Source organism: Rhea pennata, unplaced genomic scaffold (genome assembly GCF_028389875.1).
Source record: "Rhea pennata isolate bPtePen1 unplaced genomic scaffold, bPtePen1.pri scaffold_26, whole genome shotgun sequence".
Classification (NCBI taxonomy): domain Eukaryota; kingdom Metazoa; phylum Chordata; class Aves; order Rheiformes; family Rheidae; genus Rhea; species Rhea pennata.
In genome coordinates, this window is record NW_026907677.1 from 168517 (window position 1) to 189507 (window position 20991).

Consider the following 20991-nt stretch of genomic DNA (forward strand, 5'->3'; position numbering starts at 1 on the left):
CAGAGCGAGGCATCCTCCAGCCAAAATAACAGCTCCCACGAAGCAGAAGGGGAAAGGGAAGAAAGCAGAGGACAAAGCGCCTGCTGGCAGGTGAGAGCCGTGGAGGAGTGGGTGAGGGTGAGCCTGTAGCCTAGTGCATGTCTGGGGGAGATGTTTCCTCTGCACACAAGGTTCACAGCAACTCTGAATGTCCTTTATCACATGCCCCGGGGACTCCTGAGCCCTTGATGGCGAGAATGCCTTGACAGCCCTGACCACTTTCTCCTTCTCTGACCCTGCGTCTCCAGGAACAATCCGCTCTCCATGCCTAAGCACAGGGCACTGGGGACCGCCAGGCCATTTGTAATACATTTGGCAGGATGGGGTAAGGGTGTCTCTTGGAGCCTGTCTTGGTAGAGAAGGCTGCTCCTCTCCGGGCTGCATCCAGAGCGAGCCCGTGTCTGGGCATGCAGAGCGTTCCCGAGGGCACATCCTGCAGCCCCGGGCATTTCAGCTGGGGGTGGTCTCTGTCCCTGTGGGTGTGAACACAGTCAGCGGAACCCATCTCCTTCTCTGGCAGAAGGGCCTTGTGCCGCAGAGGCAGGCGCCCAGCCGGTGAGTGCAGGACGGAGACCCAAGTGCCCCTGTGCTCCCAGCACCTGCCCACAAGGTGTCTTTTCAGGGGGCTCCCGGCCATCGCAGGCAGCTGCTCCAGGAAGGTGGTGCAAGGCAGGAGAAAGGGCAGTGCTGAAGCCATGCCCCCACCGGAGAAACTGGTGAAGAAAATCCAGAGGTGGCCAGGACAGGTGCGTGCTACAGCCTGAGGTCCTGCTTGTGCCACGGGGACGTGTGGAAAAGCGTAGTCCTATGGGCAGTGGGTAGGAGAGATCCCTGCCTGCGTGTTCACTTGGCCAGTGACCAACCACGTCTGGGCCTTGCTTGAAAAGCTGCAGATCACCCACTAGTTCTGGAGGGCATTTGTCCCTCCGGCATTCTCAGGAAGCACCTCAGAAGCCCCTCTTTGGCCCTTTTTCCCGTGGGAAGGTACCTGCTGGGCCTTTCAGGGAGAGGGCATGGGCAGTTTCCCTTTAGTTCTGTGATTATTGAGCTCGTTGGTGAGATCCAAACTGGGATTTTGAGACCTGCCCCTAAGAGCTTCGGGGCGTAAGAGCGCTGTCAGGAAGGCTCAAGCCAAGTGGCAGGAGAGAGGATGAGAAATGCCCTTTGCGCCCTGGGAAAGCACAGATGCCATCAGTCCTCTTTGCCGATTCTTTTCTGTGGCCCTCCAGGTGGAATATCACTTCCGGGTAATGGGCGAGGGCGTTCTTGTCTTTCCTCCCATCTGAAGCCCTGTGAAGATTTCCCCTTCTGGAGTCCTTGGCTGGAGACCCAAGCAGGCAACAGAGGAGAGAAGAGAGAAGAGAAGAGTGGAGAAGAGTCTCCAGAGGGAGAACTCCTCTGGAGAAGGACCAGCATTTCCTCCAGAGCTGTTTTCCAGAAGCATGTGTAAGAGGCAAGGACCCATCAGGAAGGGGGCTTCTGCTTCCATTGACAAGCAGTTAGTCTTCTCCAAATTTCCTTTTTTTTTTGGGGGGGGGGGGTTATTTATTTCTTAATAAAACTTTTCCTGAACATTGCACAGAGATTTGACTTTTGCGTTTTCTGTCCCCTCACGACCAGCTCACGGCACCAATGCCTCCATCCATCTTCCCCACTTCCCTCACCCAAGCCTACTCCCCCATGTGGCTGCCCAGCCCTGCCCAGCCCATCTCCAGCTCCCTGTCCCTGCACAGAGGGAGAAGCCCTGCTCCTGCCGCCCCACAGCAGCTCTTGCTGCTGCTGAACCCTGCTCTCCCAGCTGGAGCTCAGCTGCGTCTACCACCCACTGCGTCCCGCTGCGTCTCCAGTCTCAGCCTCTCTCCAGCCAACAACTCAGGCCAAGGATCAAGCACAGGCTGGGTGGAGAGCGCTGTCCTCTCCACCCACGTTGTGCTCAGGGCAGATGAAGCACTGTCCCGGCTACAGGGGTCTCTGGCAGAGCTGCCTGCACAGCAGGCAGAGCTCTGAAGTGCTCCCACATCCCTGCACGGTCACGGCAACAGGGACTCAGCTGGCCTCTTTGGTTGCCCCATGGCACTGCTCCCTCCCTTCTCCCCATTCAGGAAGCAGAGGTACAGACACAACCACTCAGCACGGGCACACGCTGGTCCCTCTCCTGTCCTTCCTACCAGGGATGGGCATGGCACAGCTCAGCTCAGCTCAGCTTCAGCAAGACACACATGCATCCTCCGTGCTGCTCTCCTGGTCCCCTGCCCATCCCATTTGGTCCAGAAGGACATCCCCCAGGAGCGTGCATGTGCTAGCCTCCAGCAGATGCGCTGTCCCACAGACACCTGGCCAGGCCTGGACCTCTGGAGAAGTGGGGAGGGAATTTTGCCTTTTCCCTCTGGGTTTCCCACGTCAGTTCCTGGGAGTGGAAAAGAGCATTCCCTGCGAGCAGGGGAGGTGCAGGGAGTTTGCCGCTCATGAAAGAGCAGGGAGGTGTACGGAGGTTGCATCACATGAAGGGGCTGGTGAAGACGGGGCCATGAGATGCTTTGGGAACACTCTTGGGTTCCATTTGTGTCTGCTGAGGATTGCCTTTCTGCTCTTCTTTGAGGAGGACAGAGGGCAGAATGGATAGCATTCACTAAACCTTGATTTATTGTCTTTTAGTCCTAGCAAAGGGTGTGCCTTCTGCTTTGTGCTGATCCTAAACACTTCTGATTCCTCTCCCCGTTCTCTCCCAGTGAGCCTCCTCACCCCCCCCCCACCCCCAGCAAGACCTACCTCTGCACACACACACAGGGGTGAAGGGGAAGGTCAGTGGCACCAGCCCAGCAGCCGTGACCCCCCTGCTCACAGCAGCCCTGCCTCAGGACACAGGCCCTTCCCTGGGCCCTGGGCCTTCCCCAGCCTCCGTCAGACCCCTGAGGTTCCCACTGCTTTGTCTGGGATCCTTCCTGGGGACTGTGAGCAAAAGCCAGGATGCCGAGCAGCACAGTCCCCCAGGCACCCCACCACGGGGGCACCGTCCCTGGGTGGACTCCAACCAACAACCTTTCTGTTTACAGCCGAACGTGCTGCGTGCTGTGCCACAGAAACCCCCCACCTGGGGTTGTGCCGGGGGCTCCAGTGTCAGCACTGTCCTGGTGGTGTGGGCATGGGAACGTCCCTGAGCACAGCCCCATGCCCAGCCCCAGGCAGGGGGATGCTGCCCTTTGCACATGGCCGGGTGCTGGCGGGCAGCGTGGTGCAGGGCGAGGCCTGGAGCCTGGCTGAGGGGTTCTGGGCAGCTCCCTGCCCAGCACCAGCTCTGCCTGCTCCCATGGTCCTTCCACCACACAGTCCAGTTCATTGTGAAGGGGGTGCTCTTGGAGTACGCTTGCATTGCTCATCTCTTTGGTTAGGCATGTGCACTTTGGTGTGTGTATGCACACTGTGGGGTGTGTGTATACTACGGTGCATGTGCACACTTTTGAGTAGGTGAGCACTTTGCACGGTGTGTGCACACTCTAGTGTGTATACACATGCTGAGTTCCTTCTGCATTTTAGGTGCTGTCAAACCTCTCTTTGCCCTGAGGCTGCTCTCTCCTGCCCAGCCATGGCCTCCGAACACACGTCCTGGTGAGGCCGGGGGTGGCCAGGCACTGCGGCTGCTCTCAGTCCCGCTCTGCTGCCAGGAGCTGCCAGGCCTGTGCGGGAGCTGTATAGAGGAGGCTGGGGCAGTGTGGGGCTGTGGAGAAGTGTGCAGGAGGTGGAGGAGGAGGAGAACAGCTGTTTCCTCATCACCTGCTGCTGCAGGGGTGCAGGTCCTTCCCTGAGCCGTTCACTGGCCTGCGTCAGACTCCTGAGGTTACCACCGCTTTGGCATCAGATATTCCTGTGCTGGTCATTTTGCACCAAAGGTTTGGGAGAGGCCGAAGGCAGCAGGCTATTGCTGAGGCCTGGTGAGTGCCTTGCCCCCAGCAGCTCAGCGGGCTCCCATGGGACAAACCCTGTCTGAAAGGGGCTTTCAGAGCTGCCCTGGGATAGCTCTTTCCCTCCTCCCCTGCCCCAGGGGAGAAGATGTGCCCAGCTCCAGAGTGATCCCCAGCCCCAGCATGCCAGAGGGAAGCTTCCCTCTTCCAACCCACCCTGCTGGTGCCAGTCCAACCTCCAAGGCTTCAGCACAGACCTCCAGGAAGCTGGAGCTGCCTTGGGCCTCAAGGCAGTCTGGTGGCAGGAGGGATAGGCATGGGCACAGCAGCAGCAGTGCCAGGAGCTAGGGGAGGAGCAGGGCAATTGGGGTGGAGACCCCTGTCCTTGGCTACATAGCTGGGACACTGCATGGCTGATGCCTCTGTGGGCAGCCAGGCTCCAGGTTCGGGGTGGATGGCAGCTTGAGGATCATAGCACTGGGATTTTAATGGACTTCCAGTGCAAGCGTGGCTGTGGTGAAGGCAAGTGGGCAGAGCCAGGTACATGCAACTGCAAAGGATGGTGGTGGAAACGGCAGTGCGGGGCTGCTGGAGGCCCTCCCTCTTCTCCCTGTGAGAAAGAGAGTCCTGGAGAGATGGGAGAGGAGCACAGGGCAGGGTGAAAGAGGCAGACGGAGCCACTTGGGGTGCATCAGGGAGTTTTCCAAAGCCCCAGGCTCTGCCAGAGACCTATGAATCTTCCCCTGACACTCTCCCAGCAGCGCTTGTTCTGTCCTGCTCTACTGGCTCTTGACCCCACACCAGCCATACTGGAGCAGAGGCTGATGAGCTGGAGGTGCCTCTGGGCAAGCTGTGCCAGCCCCAGGCAGCTGGCCATGAGCATGGGGCAGCCGAAGCCGCTCCTCATATGTCCCATCCTGCTTGGAGGGCAGCATGCGAACCTGTGAGCAGCCTGTTCCTGCCCAGGGGGACCTTTCGCAAGGGAGGCAACTGGACAGCCGTCGCACTGCAGCAGCACCCACTGTGGCCCCTGCCGCAGCCCTGCCACCCCGGCCCCTGCCTGGCCTCCTGCCTCCCTCACTTCTGGCTCCCAGCCCCTCTCTTTGCACTGCACGGACCAGCTCTGCAGGCAGCAGCTCAATGAACTCTGCCCCTCCCCACACCGAGGATCTAGCCCCAGACAGGCAGCAGGATGCCAGCCTCCCCTCAGCCCACCGATAGGCTCCCCCAAGCCCTTTCTCCCTCATGAGGTTGGTGGAGCTGAGCTGGCCCGGGGTGGCCAGCCAGCACCAGAGCAAGGACAGGGCGGGGTGGGGGAGCACTGGGGCAGGGTGAGCAGCCCAACTTGGGGCCCACCAGCTGGACGGGGGAGGACAGAGGCCACTGAGGCCTGAGGATGCTGCTCTGGCAGCAGCTCCATGCTGGGAGTTTTGGGGTTTCACCCTGTACAGGGAGCAGCCTGTGGTGGGGCTGTGAGCAGAGCGCTACCCTGGACCCAGGCTCTGTCCTGCTCAGAGGTAGAGGTGCATGAAGGAGGGTGGGGCCGGCCACGGGCTCTGCCCCTTGCTCATCAGTAGTGCAGCTCACAAGACAGGCGGAGCCTGGCTCTGTGCTCAGGGTCTTTCCATTCATGCAATCGCAGAGGAGTTTTACTGGGAAGGGTCCTCAGGGCATTTCCAGTCCCAGAAAGCAAAGGAAAGTGCATATGTCCAGTTCCTAGGGTGCCTTTAGAAATGATCCCTTTCATCAGCATATGTGGAAATATGCGATTAGTGAGATTACATCCACAGCAAAACAGGCAGAGCAGTGGTAACACGAGTCAACGGCTGTATTCTTCTCCTGAGACTCATACCCTGCCTGAAAATTTACATTAGTTCCTCATGGGGAACACTGACATTTATATTAAAATCATTCAGTCATCTTAGCTGATGAGTGTGTGTTCTTGTTTGGCAAATGTTGAAAACGGTTCTTCACCTTTTCAGGCAGAGCTCAGGCATCTCACTGCAAGCATCCAGGGGCCCTTGGAGAGGCTCTCGTATATCTGAGGTACCTGCCCGGCCCTGGCAGCCCTCCCAGGGGACCTGCAGAAGATCAGAGACCCTTGGAGCCGCAGATGGAGGCAAGGCAGAGGGGAACAAGGTACCTACACTGGCACTGACACCCATGACCCTGTGACTGCATCCCACCGCAGTTCCGAAAATCACTTTCCTTTAAAAAGGAAGAAAATCCCCCCCCCCCAAAAAAGACCAGTATAATAAAAAAAAAACGACAACAAAGTGAAGGACAATAAGAACACAAAGAATTTTAAAACCTGAAAAGTGTAACAAAACCCCTCTTCACCTGAGATCATTTTCTGAACTTCCTGGCTCCAGCCGCCAGGCTCCTGGTTCCTGTCAGGGAGGGAAGCGCCGGCCCCGCCCGCGCCGCCCCCGTCGCCTGGCAACGGCGCCTCCTGCTGCCCCAGCCCTCTGTGCTGCCTGTCCAATCAGCTAGCGCGGGGAGGCAGAGAGCCAATGAGTGCCTGGGAGGGGCGGGCTGTGCTGTGAGAGACATGCAGAGAATCACAGAATGGGTAAGGTTGGACGGGAGCTCTGGAGATCATCTAGGCCAACGTGCCTGCTCAGCAGGGTCACCCAGAGCAAGTCAGACAGGGTTGCAACCAGGCGGGCCTTGAAGATCTCCAGAGAAGGAGACTCCACAACCCCTCTGGGCAACCTGTTCCAGTGCTCTGTCACTCTCACAGTGAAGAAATTCCCCCTCACGTTCAGGCGGGACTTCCTGTGCTTCAATTTCTGCCCATTGTCTCTTGTCCTGTCACATGGGAGTACTGAAAAGAGTTTGTCCCTGTCGCCTTGACACCCTCCCTTCAGGTACTTGTACACATTGATAAGATCCCCCCTTAGTCTTCTCCTCCGCAGGCTGAAGAGGCCCAGCTCTCACAGTCATTCCTCCTAGGGCAGGTGCTCCAGTTTTCTGATCATCTTTGTAGCCCTACACTGGACTCTCTCCAGTAGCTCCATGTCTCTCTTGTCCTGGGGAGCCCAGAACTGGACACAGTACTCGAGATGAGGCCTCCCCAGGGCTGAGTAGAGAGGCAGGATCACCTCCCTCCACCTGCGGGCAACACTCTTCCTAATGCAGCCCTGGAGGCCATTGGCCTTCTTGGCCACAAGGGCACATTGCTGGCTCATGGTCAACTTGTTGTGCACCAGCACTCCCAGGTCTTTTTCTGCAGAGCTGCTCTGCAGCAGGTCAGCTCCCAGCTTGTACTGATGCCTAGGGTTATTTTTCCGTAGTTGCAGGACTCTGCACTTGCCCTTGCTGAACCTCATGAGGTTCTATGAGGTTCTTCTCTGCCCAGCTCTCCAGCCTGTCCAGGTCTCTCTGTATGCAGCACAGCCCTCAGGTGTGTCAGCCACTCCTCTCAGCTTGGTATCATCAGCAAACTTGCTGAGGATGCACTCCATCCCATCATCCAGGTCATTGTTGAAAAAGTTGAACAGGATGAGACCCAGTACTGAGCCCTGGGGGATGTCACTAGCCACAGGCCTCCAACTAGACTCCACGCCACTGATGACAACCCTCTGAGCTCTGCCTTTCAGCCAGTTCTCAATCCACCAAGGAGAGCACCCAATGGCATGCCCCTGTGGGGCTGTCTGTGCTCACCCACCCGGGCCAGCCTGGCCTAGCACCCGCCGCCCACCACGTGAGGCTGGGCCGGAGCTCGCCATCCTTCGGTGGCAGGCATAGGGGTCTGAGCTTTTCCGGAGGGCACCGGGAGGGTGCCGGGGGCACCGGAAAGCACACCGAGGGTGCTGTAGGGGAGACCGGGGCTCACCCCGTGTGTATTTTGTGGTGCGTGCAGAACAGAGTGCCTTTGTGCGGTCAGGCGCAGCCGTGTTGCTCGTCTCCCAGCACATCTCTCTCGCCCAGTGCCGGTTTCAGGCCTCATTTGTGTCCCAGCTCTGCCAGGGCTCAGCTTGGGTTCACAGCCAGTCTGTCTGCAGGTGCTGTGGCCTCTCTGCAGCTCCACATCACCTCAGTGGACATGGGGATGGAGCATCTCAGTGGCGGAGTGGTTTCCTATTGCCCCTGCCTGCACACATGCCGCTGAGGGACAGAGGGATGGAGGTTGTGGTGTATTACCTGAGGAGCCATCGAGGAAGACCTTGCCCCCTGCCAAGTCCTTCCCTCTCTGGCAGCACTGAGCCCAATCTCTGCAGAAGGAAGAGAGAGCAGTATAACCATCAGAGCCCCCTGAAGTGGCCTCTGGGAAGTGTAAGCCTGGTGCTAAGGTAGAAGGAGCTCTTCCTCCCCCCCCATCCAAGAAAAAAAAAAAGTTGAAATGTTTTTTGAAAATAATAACTATTGCAGCATTTACATTTCCATGTATTTGTTTAAACTGATGAGTATTCACATCATGTAATCGATGGTTATAGCATTTTCTTAACGTTCAAAGAGGAATATTGAGATGTAGCTTAAGAATGGGGCAGATGAGGACCCCAAGGGAAACAGACCCCGACCAGAGGGCTGGGGGCACAGGAGGCCCCTGCGGCCCAGCCAGTTCCCACTCCTGGCCCACCTGCTGGGCACTCTCCTGCCTGCGTTACCAGTGCATTCCAGCCCAATGGACTGGGAGTGCCCATGGCTGAGCTCTCTGCTTGCAGGAGCCATCCATCTCTCCTGGTGCTCCCTCTCAAGCACACCCTTTCCTCAGCAGCAGCAGGGAGCAGGGCGCAGGAGCCCCCCCACAAGCCGTGTTGTCCTTGGCGCGTCTCCTTGCTGCCCCTCCTTGCCGTGGTCTGTTGAAGATCAGCGGTGTAGCAATGTGGGCTCCTGATATCAGCTTGGTCAGGGATTGCCGTGTCCTGCAATCACACGTGCTGGGCTCAGCACTGGGGAAAGCACCCAGAGCGATCCTCCCACATCCCTCTGAGGCCTACTGCCATCACGCAGGTGGCAGCGCAGCCTTGGTACCAGGACCTAGTGGAGCATGGCGCAGGCTGCTGTGTGACATGGTCCTCGGGAGAAGGAACAACCTGGGGCACACCAGTGCCAGGCCTGTCTTGCAACCCCTAGCCACAAGCTGTATGGAGACAAGTCTCTGCCATGGCTGTTGGGGCTGAGCAGGAGCCCCATGTCATCCCTCACTGTCAGCCCCAGTCTGTGCCTGACTGCTGAGTAGTGTTGGGGATTGGCTGGGCTCAGGGAAGGACAAGAGTGGCTGGGAGACTGTCACAGCTCCACGTATGCCTGATAGCTGCTGTACGCAGGCTCTCAGGTTCTTGACATCCTTGATCTGGCAGTGGCCTCTTACTTTTCTCATTTTTCCCCTTGTTTCAGGGAACCAGTCCATTGACCTGACAGGAGCTGAAAAAATGGAGGCTGCAAAAACCTAGGAAAAGAGATGCCTTGACTGGGGGCTTCTCGCATCAGAGGTGAGCTGGCTGGCACATGGGCCTGAATACTATGCTGCCAGCATGGCCTCAGTGCTGTGCCTTTCCCAGGAGCATAATGGAGCAGCACATCCAAGCCCCAGCTGCAAAGGCAGCTTGTTCCTCAGGGAAGGGGTGAATGCACCACATGTCTGTCCCAAGGCTGGTCCAAAGCTGGATTCAGAGTGAGGCAATGGAGAATGTAGGAAAGGATGGGTCTCCTTGGCAGGGCCATGAGAGAGGGCAAGATGATCTTCTCTTCTGCCCAGGCTGTGGCTGCTATGATTAAGCTGTTCTGGTGCAGGAGCTGAACATGACATTGAGCTCGTCCAGGAGCCCAGGACCTGTGCCCAGTGGCAGAGCCCAAACAAAGCCCCTCCTGCTGAGGTCTGTGGCCTCAGCTGTCTGCTTAGGTGATACTTGGGCACCGATGCCACTGTTCACCATGTCCTGCTCTATCCGGGTATCTGATGTGGTCCTCTTGGCCCTCTTTGGTGCCTGAAAAAGGAAAGGAGGCATTTGCAGGTAGAGGGATGAAGCCAGCCCTCGTCCTGGGGGAGGGGCTGGCAAGTGGCATCATCGCTGCGCTGCTGAGCAGGCTCCCATCTGTCCCCAGTCCCTTTTCTAGGGGAGAGAAGTGAGGGCAGAGGAGAGGCATCTCTCATCTCTGTTGAGAGTTCAACTGTAGCATCTGTCTCTTCCCTTGGCTCAAGACCAAGTTGGAAGGTTTTTTCCCTGGAGCTTTCCATTGACCGCAGTGTCTTTCCCAGGGTGAAGAGCAGCCTGGCAGGTGGCAGAAAGCTGTCCCCAGCACTGCCACTATCACCCCTGGCCAACAGATCTGGCCCAGCTCCCCGTAAGCCCATCTCCCTGCTCTCGGCATGTGGAGAGAGATGTGCCTATGTCCTGCCTGCCTGCTCCCGACATGGCAGTGATTTCCTCGTGGGCATTGCCAGGGGCTGCTGCTGGTGCCAGTCACCTAGCAGCATTTGCGGGAGGGGCTGCTTGAGCACCAAAGCCAAAGATGCCACAGTGCTGTTAGGGTTCCACCTGGCCTCTTCCTCCACCTAAGACCTGGGGATCAATCACAGGAAGGGGCAAAGTTGGGGTTGGGGGTATTGTGCTGAAGGGAGCCGCTTTCTCAGCTCCCAGCCTGTTTCCTCCAGAACAGAAGTCATCCAGCCACACCTGCTGCATTCTGAGCCACCTTCTGCCTAGTGCTGTCTCTTGGTTAACAAGGTCTTCAGGAGTGCCAACCCAGATTTTCACTAGGGAGCTCAAAGGCTCCTTCCTGAAAGACCTCCCTGTGACTGTCCAGGATTCTGCTAGCAGTGCATCCTGGATCCTTCCAGGGAAACTTGAACAGGCATTGTATCATCCCTTCCCATCCTGTCGCACTGGCATAGACCAGCTGTCCAGGTGCTGTGGGCAGTGGAGAGAGTTTTGCGCCTCAGACACACTGACACAGGCTTCTAGACGTCAGTGCAGATCCTAGGTCAGAGCCCCATGAGGCAGACGATGTGGTGGGACCCACTGTGCCCCCCTTCAGGGCCCTTCATTCAGATACACCAGGAAAAGGGCCTTGGTCCCGTTTCCCAAGCCAGGAGTGGGCCCGAGCTGCCAGCACACTCTGCTGCCCTGTCCCAAGCCCTCACCAGCTCTGCTGTCTCCTATGCAAAAGGCAATCTACATCACTGCTTTGTGTGGAGCCTCTGTGGGGTCTCGCTGGCTGCAGTGGTAGGTTTTGTGGGCAGCACCTGCAAAGCCAGGAAGGGCAGATTGTCACAGGACATCAGCAGTGGAATGAGGGGGAGGTGCTGGGGCATCCTCAGCAGCACTGGGAGGACAAGACTGGTCCCACAGAGGACATGGGCATTCTGGACACTCAGGTCCTGCTGAGGGTGCATGTGTGTCCCCTCCTCAACTGGGAACGGCTGATCATGGTCATGCTGTGGGGTCCCAGTGTGACACCAAACAGAGCAGCCCTGGTATACTCAGTAGAATGCTGAGCTGTCTGGGTACAGAGGAGGTTTGGGAGGAACTGGCAGGAAACCTCATCTTCCTGTATCTGCTCTAACACTCAGCTGTGCAGAGCATGAATTGCTCTTGGTCAAGTTGAGGGCACCCAGTACAAGAGGGTCCTTCTGCCCGCTGCAGCGTTCCAGCCTGACACTGGGAAGGGGTGAGCGCTCATATCAAGAAGGGCCTGGCCACATCACCCCGAAAGAGAGCTCTTCCCCATGTGCATGGAGCACTCTGCCAGGGCGGGCTGTAGCGTTGACTCTTGCTCGCTGTCGAACAGGGAGACCACCTGCACAACCTGGATTTTTCTCACTCTGGCATGGGCTCTGGGATCTTGGCAGCACTCTCGTAAGAGAGATCCTCCAGTCCTCTAATCCTCTTTGTGGCCCTGCGCTGGACTCTGGTAGTGCCATGTCTCCCTTGTACAGAGGAGCCCAGAACTGGACACAGTATTCCAGATGTGGCCTCACCAGGGCTGAGTAGAGGGGAGTATTACCTCCTTGGACCTGCTGGCAACACTCTTCCTAATACACCCCAGGATACTGTTGGCCTTCTTGAACATAAGGGCACATTACTGGCTCATAGTCAACTTGTTGTCCACCAGGACCTGCAGGTCCTTCTCCTTTCCAGCAGGTCAGCCCCAGTCTGTTCTGCTGCCTGGGGTTATTCCTGCCTAGGTGAAGGACCCTGCACATGCCTCTGTTGAACTTCATGAGGTTCCTTTCTGCCCAACTCTCCTGCCTTTCTAGTTCTGCTGAATGGCAGCACAGCCCATTGGTGTATCAGCTACTCCTCCCAGTCTGGTATCATCAGCACACTTGCTGAGGAGGCACTCTGTCCTTTCATCCAGGTCACTGATGACTAAGCTGAAGAAGACTGGCCCTAGTACGGAGCCCTGGGGGACATCACTAGCTGCAGGCCTCCAACTAGACTCTGCACTGCTGATCACAACCCTCTGAACTCTGCCATTCAGTTGTGAATGCACCTCGCTGTGCACTCATCTAGCGCAGGCTTCCTAAGTTTACCTGGGAGGATGTTATGGGAGAGGATAGTGTCAAAAGCCTTGCTGAAATCAAGGGAGACAATATCTGCTGCTCTCCTATCATCTACCCAGCCAGTCGTTCCATCACAGAAGGCTATCAAGTTGCTTAAGCGTGATTTCCCCATGGTGAATCTATGCTGACTACTCCTGATGAGATACAAGGAACCTCATAATCAGCATCCAAGACATGTGCCTGCTGCTGGTCTATCAGCTACTAAGGCAGGAGTGACCTCACATGCCCATGCTCCAGCCATGATGCTGCTACTAGCCTATCAGAGGCTGAGACAGAAGTGATCTCATAAGCAAGAAAGGAAACTTGGTCCATGTGAGAAGCTGAAGGGTCATGAGTGTCCACACGAGCTTGGTAGATGATTGTAAGGTCACCTCTGTCTGAGCAGCCCATAGGTCTGCCCTTGGCTCATGCCTCAGGTAACTGTTTGTGTGGTCAGTTCTGTGCGAGGACCTGATCGGCCGCCAAGAGGCGCAGGGCTAGGGTGTTGATTGTGAGGTCATTCAGAACATGCTGAGGTCATTTCCGTAAGGGAAGATGAAAGAGCAGCAGCAGGCCCATTGGCTTGGTAGGTGATTACGAAATCAGTTGTATCTGGTGAGCTAGTAGGCCACCAGGAGGCTGATATTTTTGTGACATTTTAATGAGATTGTTTCTCAGAAGCTCCTAGATGGGAGCAGGCCCTGACCTGGGCCCATGTTCTGAAGGTGACTTTGTGACTTCTGTCTCTGCAGGTGGTGGACCGGGAGCAGGAACATGGATGGGAAAGTGGTTGTGAAGTCATTTCTATAGGTGAAGCTGATGGGAGCACTTGACTTCTCTCTGGGATGAGTGGTTGTGAGGTCCTGTCTGCCTGAGTAGCTGATAGGCCACCAAGAGGCATAAGATTGTCTGGGTTTGGGAAGTGAGGAGGAAGGTTGTCCATACATGTCTCCTATCAAAACTACTGCTTTTCCTCCATGCTCAGACTTCATTCTGGCAGAGACACTCCGGGTTACTATGATCTGGAGAGTGTGGCTATCACTTTCTCTGTAACCTGAAAAGTAAAGAGAGCTTAAAAAGCAGAAGCCCTTTCTTTTTCAGGTGTTCATTGACAGCTTGCTCTTGTAAATACACTCCTGAGACCTCTCCCATGAGCCACCCAAGAACTGAAGAAAATCAGGGGGAGTGAGATGGGTTGCTAGGGCTTTGAGTATTTTAATGACCCGTCAAGTGTATTTGGTGCTGAGTCCATGAGCCTCGGGTACTGAGAGGAGACTGAACAAACCTCAAGTAGTTAAAGTCAGCAGCAAATGCCAAAGCTTCTTGGAGCATTAATGAGTCCCACTGAGGGCCATTACTCAGAAAGCCTCCCCACGGGGCAATTACACCCAAAAGTTGGAGGCACTAGTTGCAAGTAGGCAAAGGAAATGTGCAGGTGGCCCCAATGTCATGCAAAGCTGGGTGAGTTTTGTCAATCAAAATGGCCAGGCACTGACACCCTGGCCCTGGGTAGGGTGATGCTTTCCCTTGCACTGTGCTCAGGCCTCTTCCTAGGGCAATGTGAGTGTGGGGGTGCGCCATACCGAGAGCAGGACAATGGTACAGCACCTCCTGGGTTTCCCGGGGACAAGGAGGCAGCAAGGCCTCAGTGCCGTAAGGAAACCTCTTCTCAGAGGCCTTAGTGGCAGAGACAACAGCCATAGCCAAAGGACAAAGACCTCAGTTCTGCTGGGAGCTTTCAGCCTCGGCTTTCACCCTTGGTTGTTTCCACCACAGGCTGTCCTACGCTGTCTCATACCTCCTCCTCTTTCCTTGCAGACTGTAGACACCCAACCTGCTTCCTCACCTCACTACCACTGCAGGATCTCTCTGCCTTTACTGATGTCTCCCTGCCCTCACTTGCTTTTCCTTGAAACACAAAGCCAGTAGCAGGTCACAGACTCCCTCAGGGTGACCTGTTGCACTACAGCACTACACTTCAGGTGACATTTCTTTTCCTGAAGTCACATCTGCACGTTACAAGCTGCAGTTTGTGGTTGTTTCCCCTTCTCATGCTGTTTGCCAAAACCAAGAAAAGCTCCATCCTGTCTGAAACTACCTTTCAAGCAGTCTCTCCTGAAGAGTTTGGACCCTGCCCTCACAGCCCTCTAGCTGTATGAGTGGTCCCACCACATCTCAGTTCCATGAATCCATGCTGACTACTCCTGATCACCTTCTTTTCCTTCTAAGCATGATCATATGCTTAGAGGTGACCTGCAGGGTGAGCTACTCCATCAGCTTTCCAGGGATGGAGGTGAAGCTGACTGGCCTGTAGTTTCCTGGGTCATCCTTCTCACCCTGGCTGAAGACTGGAGTGACACTGGCTTTCTTCCAGGCTGCAGGCATCTCTCTGTTCTCCATAATATTTCAAGGATGATGGAGTGTGGCTTAGCAGTAACATCCACCAGCTCCCTCAGTACTGGTGGGTGCATCCAATTGGAGCCCATGGATTTGTGGATGTTAAGTTTGCCTAAATGTTCTCTAACCTGATCCTCCTCAACCAAGGGAAAGTCTTCCTTTCTCCAGACTTTCTCTCTTGTCTCCAGAGTCTGGAGGGGTGTAGGTCCCATGCTGTGTCTGCTAGAGCGGTGGTTGTGCTGGACACCCTGAGCATCTGACATGGTCCTGCTCATCTATTTTCTGTCACTAAATCAAGTGTCTGCCCTGAATTACATTAACTATCTGCAATGTAGAGATGTGCACGAGTCTCAGCTTCCTAGAGAGCAGAGCTCTAGTCATAGTAGGCATCCAGTGTCATTTCGGGGAGCCAAGAAAATTCCTCACCTGGCTCTCACCTCAGGCTCTAGAAGGACACGGGGCTCACAGCTTATCCTTCAGAGTAGGTAGACACTGTCACATATCTTGGATCACTGCTGTCTCTTCATATTTCACAAGGTGCTTTTGTGTGAACAGTTGATTCCCACCCTCCATCTCCACTGATAATAATGGGAGTGTAGACAGGGAGCTTGCATGCAGACATCTGTGTTGTTCACAGTTCAGTCTGGGCAATGAGAATGCCACCACCTGTGTTTTGTGGAGTCCAAAGGAGGGATCTGAATCCCATTCCAGACCAGGGACTTCTAAAGGGCATATGATGCCTGGATTGATTCATCTGAACTGTACCTGAGCCATGGGGAAACAAACTCCCTTCTTGTCCCTCTTGGGGTGTCCTGAGCTGAGAATAGAGTCTTCCAGAGTGGGACATTTCCACCTCCCTTAGAAAACCGTCCCCTGATGTGACAAATTACAATGCTGGAATCGGTGTCTCTTCAGTCTCTCCTAGGGAGAGACTAGAGATGATTGTTTCAGTCTGCTTCAGTGAACATTTCCCAGGAGGAGGGAGTACGAAGGACAGATAAAGTCACACCTTCAGCTGGGCAACTATTCCCAAGCAGGGCCAGGCTCCTGAGATGGAGGGATGAGCTCATGGCAATGTGGCAGCACTGCTGAGAAGCAACTCTGCCCAGGAGCAGCTCCTCTGCATACAGCAGCAGGGCTGCAGGTGTGCACTTGCCAGGTGCCCAGAGGAGACAAGCAAGGTGAGCAAGATGAGTGAGACAGAAGGAAGTTAAAGGCAATCAGGAGTGGGAGGACAGCTGAGAGCTCACTGGGAGATAAATCTTTGCCGCCCTTAACACAGTAAGTCTGTGGCTGCAGGGCAGTGCAGGTGAGGTACCCTGAGGCTTTCTCTGAAGCTAGCACATTCCATGGCCTATAGGATCTTTCACAATGGGTATCCCCATTTTTCTGGTGTGGAGCAGCTGGTGCTTCAGAGCAGGGATTCCTAGGGACCCTGTCAGAGGGACAGGGCATCCTGCTTCCTTCTTCCAGGGATGCTGCAGGGCTGTGAAGCCAGGGAGTGCACTCAGGTCTGCCCAGGGCTGTAATTCAGAGCAGTGTTTCTGCACCACAGGGTGCAGTGCGCCCAGGGCAGTGACTCTGCCACCTGTGAGGGTCAGCACTCAGCGTGCCCAGGGAACTCCCCACAGTGCTGTGGGGAGGAGCTCTGGGTGGGAGGATCACACCCCTGCAGGACAGGTTATTCTGCTGTGGAGGGGATGCTGCCTGGGTCAGGGCTGCTCACAGCTCCTGCTCACCCTGCGAACATTCTGGGGGGGGTTTCCAAAAGGAAGGTCAAGGCAGGCCATACTTGAAAGGGAAGGGACATCCATGAGTCTCTACCTTCAGTCATATTGTCTGTGGGTGGGATGAAATGTTGCTGGATCTGTCAGATTTAGACAGGCAACTGAGGCTCCAAAACTTGACAGTGAGCGAGCTGCAATTCTGGAGGGAACTCAGCAAATCTCTTCATCCACCCCACAGCCTACAGACAGAACAAGCATCACCTTTCCAGCCTCATCAGGGTATATCTCACCTGCTCCTTAGCCCCTGTGTCACTGAGATGCCCCTGGGCAGTTGCCTGCCCCTGGGAGGTGTCTGCAGGGCAAGGTTGAGCGCCCCATGAGGGGAATGGGGTTTGTGAGCAGTGACAGGAGAGAGACGTGGGGACAGAGAAACACCTCCCTGCAGGGATAGCTCCAGGTAGCAGTCATGGTCAAAGTGCGGGAGGAAACTGCAGACTTCAACATCTCCTCTTCTCACCCATCAGCTCACCAAATCACAGAATGGGTAAGGTGGGAAGGGACCTCTGGAGATCATCTAGTCCAACCTCCCTGCTCAAGCAGGGTCACCTACAGCATATTAGACAGGATTGCATCCAGGCGGGTTTTAAGTATCTCCAGAAAAGGAGACTCCACAAACACAACCCCTCTGGGCAACCTGTTCCAGCTCTCTGCCCTCAAGCCTGTAGGATCCATGGCATGAGGTTTTTCCTTGGCTGATGGACACCCAGGAGAGGAGAAAACCCTGAGTGTTCCCCTGAGTCTCCATGTTCCTGCCTCCCTCAGAAGAAATGCCACGATACTGCCCTGTATTTCCCTACCTGTCTATGCTGTTCTTGTCCTTCCACTTGGACTCCCTGGGCAGGAGTGTTTGAGATGCAATTCAGACACTGACCCTGCAGGTCCTGCCATAGAGATGCATATTTGAGAAAGGTAATCAAGTCCCCCTCCAGCTTCTGGGGCTCTGGGCAGTGCTGGGGCGGGGGGAGGAGCAGGGGAGAGGGGCTAGCAATGAGCCAATTCTCTCTTCAGAACATCCCATCCTTAGGACCTTTAACCATTTGACTGTGGGATATCTGGCTGGGCTGCAAACCAAGGTGGGGACAGGTGATACATGTTTTTGGAGGGGCAGAGTACTAAGAAATAGAAAGTTTGGCCCAGAGAATTCTGTCCTAACTTGTCTATGTCTTGTCTTTTTGGACGATCCCCCATGCGTAGGGGGAGCAAATGTCCAACAGCAGCTCCTTCAACAGGTTCCTCCTCCAGGCATTTGCCAACACGCGGGAGCTGCAGCTCCTGCACTTTGCGTTCTTCTTGGGCATCTACCTGGCTGCCTTCCTGGGCAATGGCCTCATCATCACAACCATAGCCTGCAACCACCGCCTCCACACCCCTATGTACTTCTTCCTCCTCAACCTCTCCATCCTTGACCTTGGCACCATCTCCACCACTGTCCCCAAGTCCATGGCCAATTCCCTGTGGGACACCAGAGCCATTTCCTACTCAGGATGTGCTGCCCAGCTCTTTTTTCTTGTCCTTTTCATTTTTGCTGAGTATTTTCTTCTCACTGCCATGGCCTATGACCGCTATATTGCCATCTGCAGACCCTTGCACTATGGGACCCTCATGGGCAGCAGAGCTTGTGTCAAAATGGCAGCAGCTGCCTGGGCCAGTGGTTTTCTCTGTGCTGTCCTGCACACTGCTAACACATTTTCAATACCACTCTGCCAAGGCAACATCCTAGAGCAGTTCTTCTGTGAAATTGCCCAGATCCTCAAGCTCTCCTGCTCAGACACCAGCCTCAGGGAAGTCAGGCTTATTGTGGTTAGTGCCTGTTTAGTCTCTGGGTGTTTTGTTTTCACTGTGCTGTCCTATGTGGAGATCTTCACTGCTGTGCTGAGGATCCCATCTGAGCAGGGCCAACACAAAGCCTTTTCCATGTGCCTCCCTCACCTGGCTGTGGTCTCCCTCTTTGTCAGCACTATTACGTTTGCCCATCTGAAGCCGCCCTCCATCTCCTCCCCATCTCTGGATCTGGTGATGGCAGTTCTGTACTCTGTTGTGCCTCCAACAGTAAACCCGCTCTTCTACAGCATGAGGAACAAGGAGCTGCAAGATGCAGTGAGGAAGCGGATCAGGTGGGTACAATGTCGGGAGCAGTAACTGCCCTATGTGCACCTTTTCCCCATTTCCAGCGTATTTGGCATCAAAGCAATGTGTTATTTATTTTTTTATTATTTACACTCCTGAAAAAAAAAAAAAGAAAAAAAGAAAAGTGCTACTTGTCCTCTGGAATCTCTCATTTGAATCTGACCCAGCAACTGTGCTGAAGGAGGAATCCAGGCTTCCCCCTTCATCAGCAGGGAGGAGGGAACCTCAAAGGCATACTAGTCTGAGCTCCCTCGGATGCCCCAGTGCAACGAGGAGAGTTTCCCACTGCAGTGTCTCTTTCAGCAGTGATACCAAAGGAGCTCGGGGGGAAGAGTCAGGCTTGCGCAAGTACAGATGGGTTGACAGCATGGGTCCCATGTGCATTAGGAGAGCTCAACTCCCCTGGCCACAGTCAGAGTGTGATCTCACATGCCTCTTCTGTAAGGGTGGCAGGCAGCTATCACAGTGGGCCAGTCCCTTCCCTCTACAGGGCTGCAGTGCACAGAGCAGAAGTGGAGGAGCGTCTGGATGCAGCCTGTGGGGACAGACCCTATGCTCTGCAGGACCATTCTCCCTCTACCACAGCAAGTATTTCCTCCCTGCAGCTGTCACATGGGGGCTGCAGCTTTCCTGGAAACACGTCTGCCCAACAACAGCAGGATTTTCTCTGTTCGGAGCTGTTCTCTTCATTGCCACACTGTGCTGCTGTGCTCTAGTGTGTATATACAACCTAAGAGCTCTCCTAATGTGGTGGTGGTACGGTTATGCTTCCCCGTGCATTCCTGTGAGCACAGGCAGGACGAGGCAATGGGCACCTTTATGTCAGACCTGGGGTCCCAAATAACGTTTTGTAATAAAAGGGGATCTCCTGCGTGCTGTGCCGTGAGTCTTGCCTTTCTTCAGAAAGGAGAGTAAAAAACACACCCAAGGGTTGCAGCACAAAAGGGCCTGCTGTCCTGCTTGTGAACTCCATGGGCCCAGCAGGATGAGCTCAGAGTCCCAGTGTGATCCACCAGGGACCGAGGGCTGGATTTGGGGCTCCTTTCGTGGTGACCAGTGCAAGCAGAGATGGTGAGTGGTCTCTGCGTTGCCTGTCTGGGGCTGCTCACAGATGCCATCCTTCTGGAAAGGAAGCTGGCCACCAGGAGAGCTCGGGGGATCTCTAGGAAGAGTGTGTGCCTCAGGGGTGGGCAGGGAGTGGAGCCTCACAAAGTGAGGGATGTTTCATGGTGGAGTCACATAAAGCCCTATACCCAGGTATGCATAGGAAAGGAGGGCTCTGCAATCCCTGCAGAAGCAGTGGGGACCCAGGACACCTAGGGAAAGGGGGCTGGAGAGTGATCCATGCACTCTCATGTAACACCACAGGCCAGAGCTAGGGCACACAAAAACACATCTGCTGCCATTGCAAACACCCTGGGATCACTCTCAGCACATCCATGAGCACAAACACGTGCTAGCAGTGTCGGTGGTGTTGAGCCATGTCTGTCTGGTTCTCCTTCCTACCCCAACCAGCACAGCCAGTGAGGAGTCAGGGGTCACCCCACGGCGCTGTAATCCCACCATCTGATAGCACTGCAGTGTAGCAGTAGTGCAAGACCCTGTGAGGAGCAGAGGGGAGGGGTGCATGAACTGCTGTGCAGGTCAGCACAGACCCACTCACCTGGGGAAAGACTCTCTGGGGAGCAGGGACATCCCAGGAGACAAGCAGGACAGAGCTCAGAGAGAGAAAATGAGTGCAAGAAACAAGTTTGAGCACCATCTCAGATCAGAGTGCGCTCTGCCTGGGGCAGCAGGAGCTACCGGAGGTACTACAGGGTCAGGGCTCTGGTGCTGTCCTGGGCAGCAGGCTGGGCAGTGAAGGAGCTGCAAGCCACTCAGTGAGTAGAAAAGTACAATACCTTACCAAATGTGAAGGTTTAATGGCTCTGAAATGCATGAAGGTATGCAATAGCAGCGCAGTGGGATGGTGTGAGATGCCATACCACTAATGAGAAACTGCAATGAGAGGTGTGTGCTGTTTTGCATAAATGGTAGTGTGTGGTGGATAGGAGTTAGAGAGAGACAGAGAGGTCCCAAGTGCTGATGGCCCTGGGCTGCAGTGGTGCTGTGAGCTGTGAGCACTGGGACTCTGGTGCACAGGGGACCCCTGTTCCCCTGCCTGGCCCTGAGTAGAGGGGCCCAGGAGTGTTTTGGTCACCTGCGGGGAAAAGGCCACCTCTAGGACCTGTTTGTGGCACCTGTGTCTGCA

The 20991-nt window shown here is 55.3% G+C and overlaps 1 protein-coding gene across 1 annotated transcript; it reads left to right on the forward strand.

Annotated features, from left to right (window-relative positions):
- The first annotated feature begins 17816 nt into the window (after positions 1 to 17816).
- LOC134154340 (olfactory receptor 14C36-like) lies at positions 17817 to 18752 on the forward strand. The gene has a single exon (XM_062601089.1). It carries the CDS (start codon positions 17817 to 17819, stop codon positions 18750 to 18752), a length of 936 nt encoding a protein of 311 aa, XP_062457073.1.
- The last annotated feature ends 2239 nt before the right edge of the window (positions 18753 to 20991 follow it).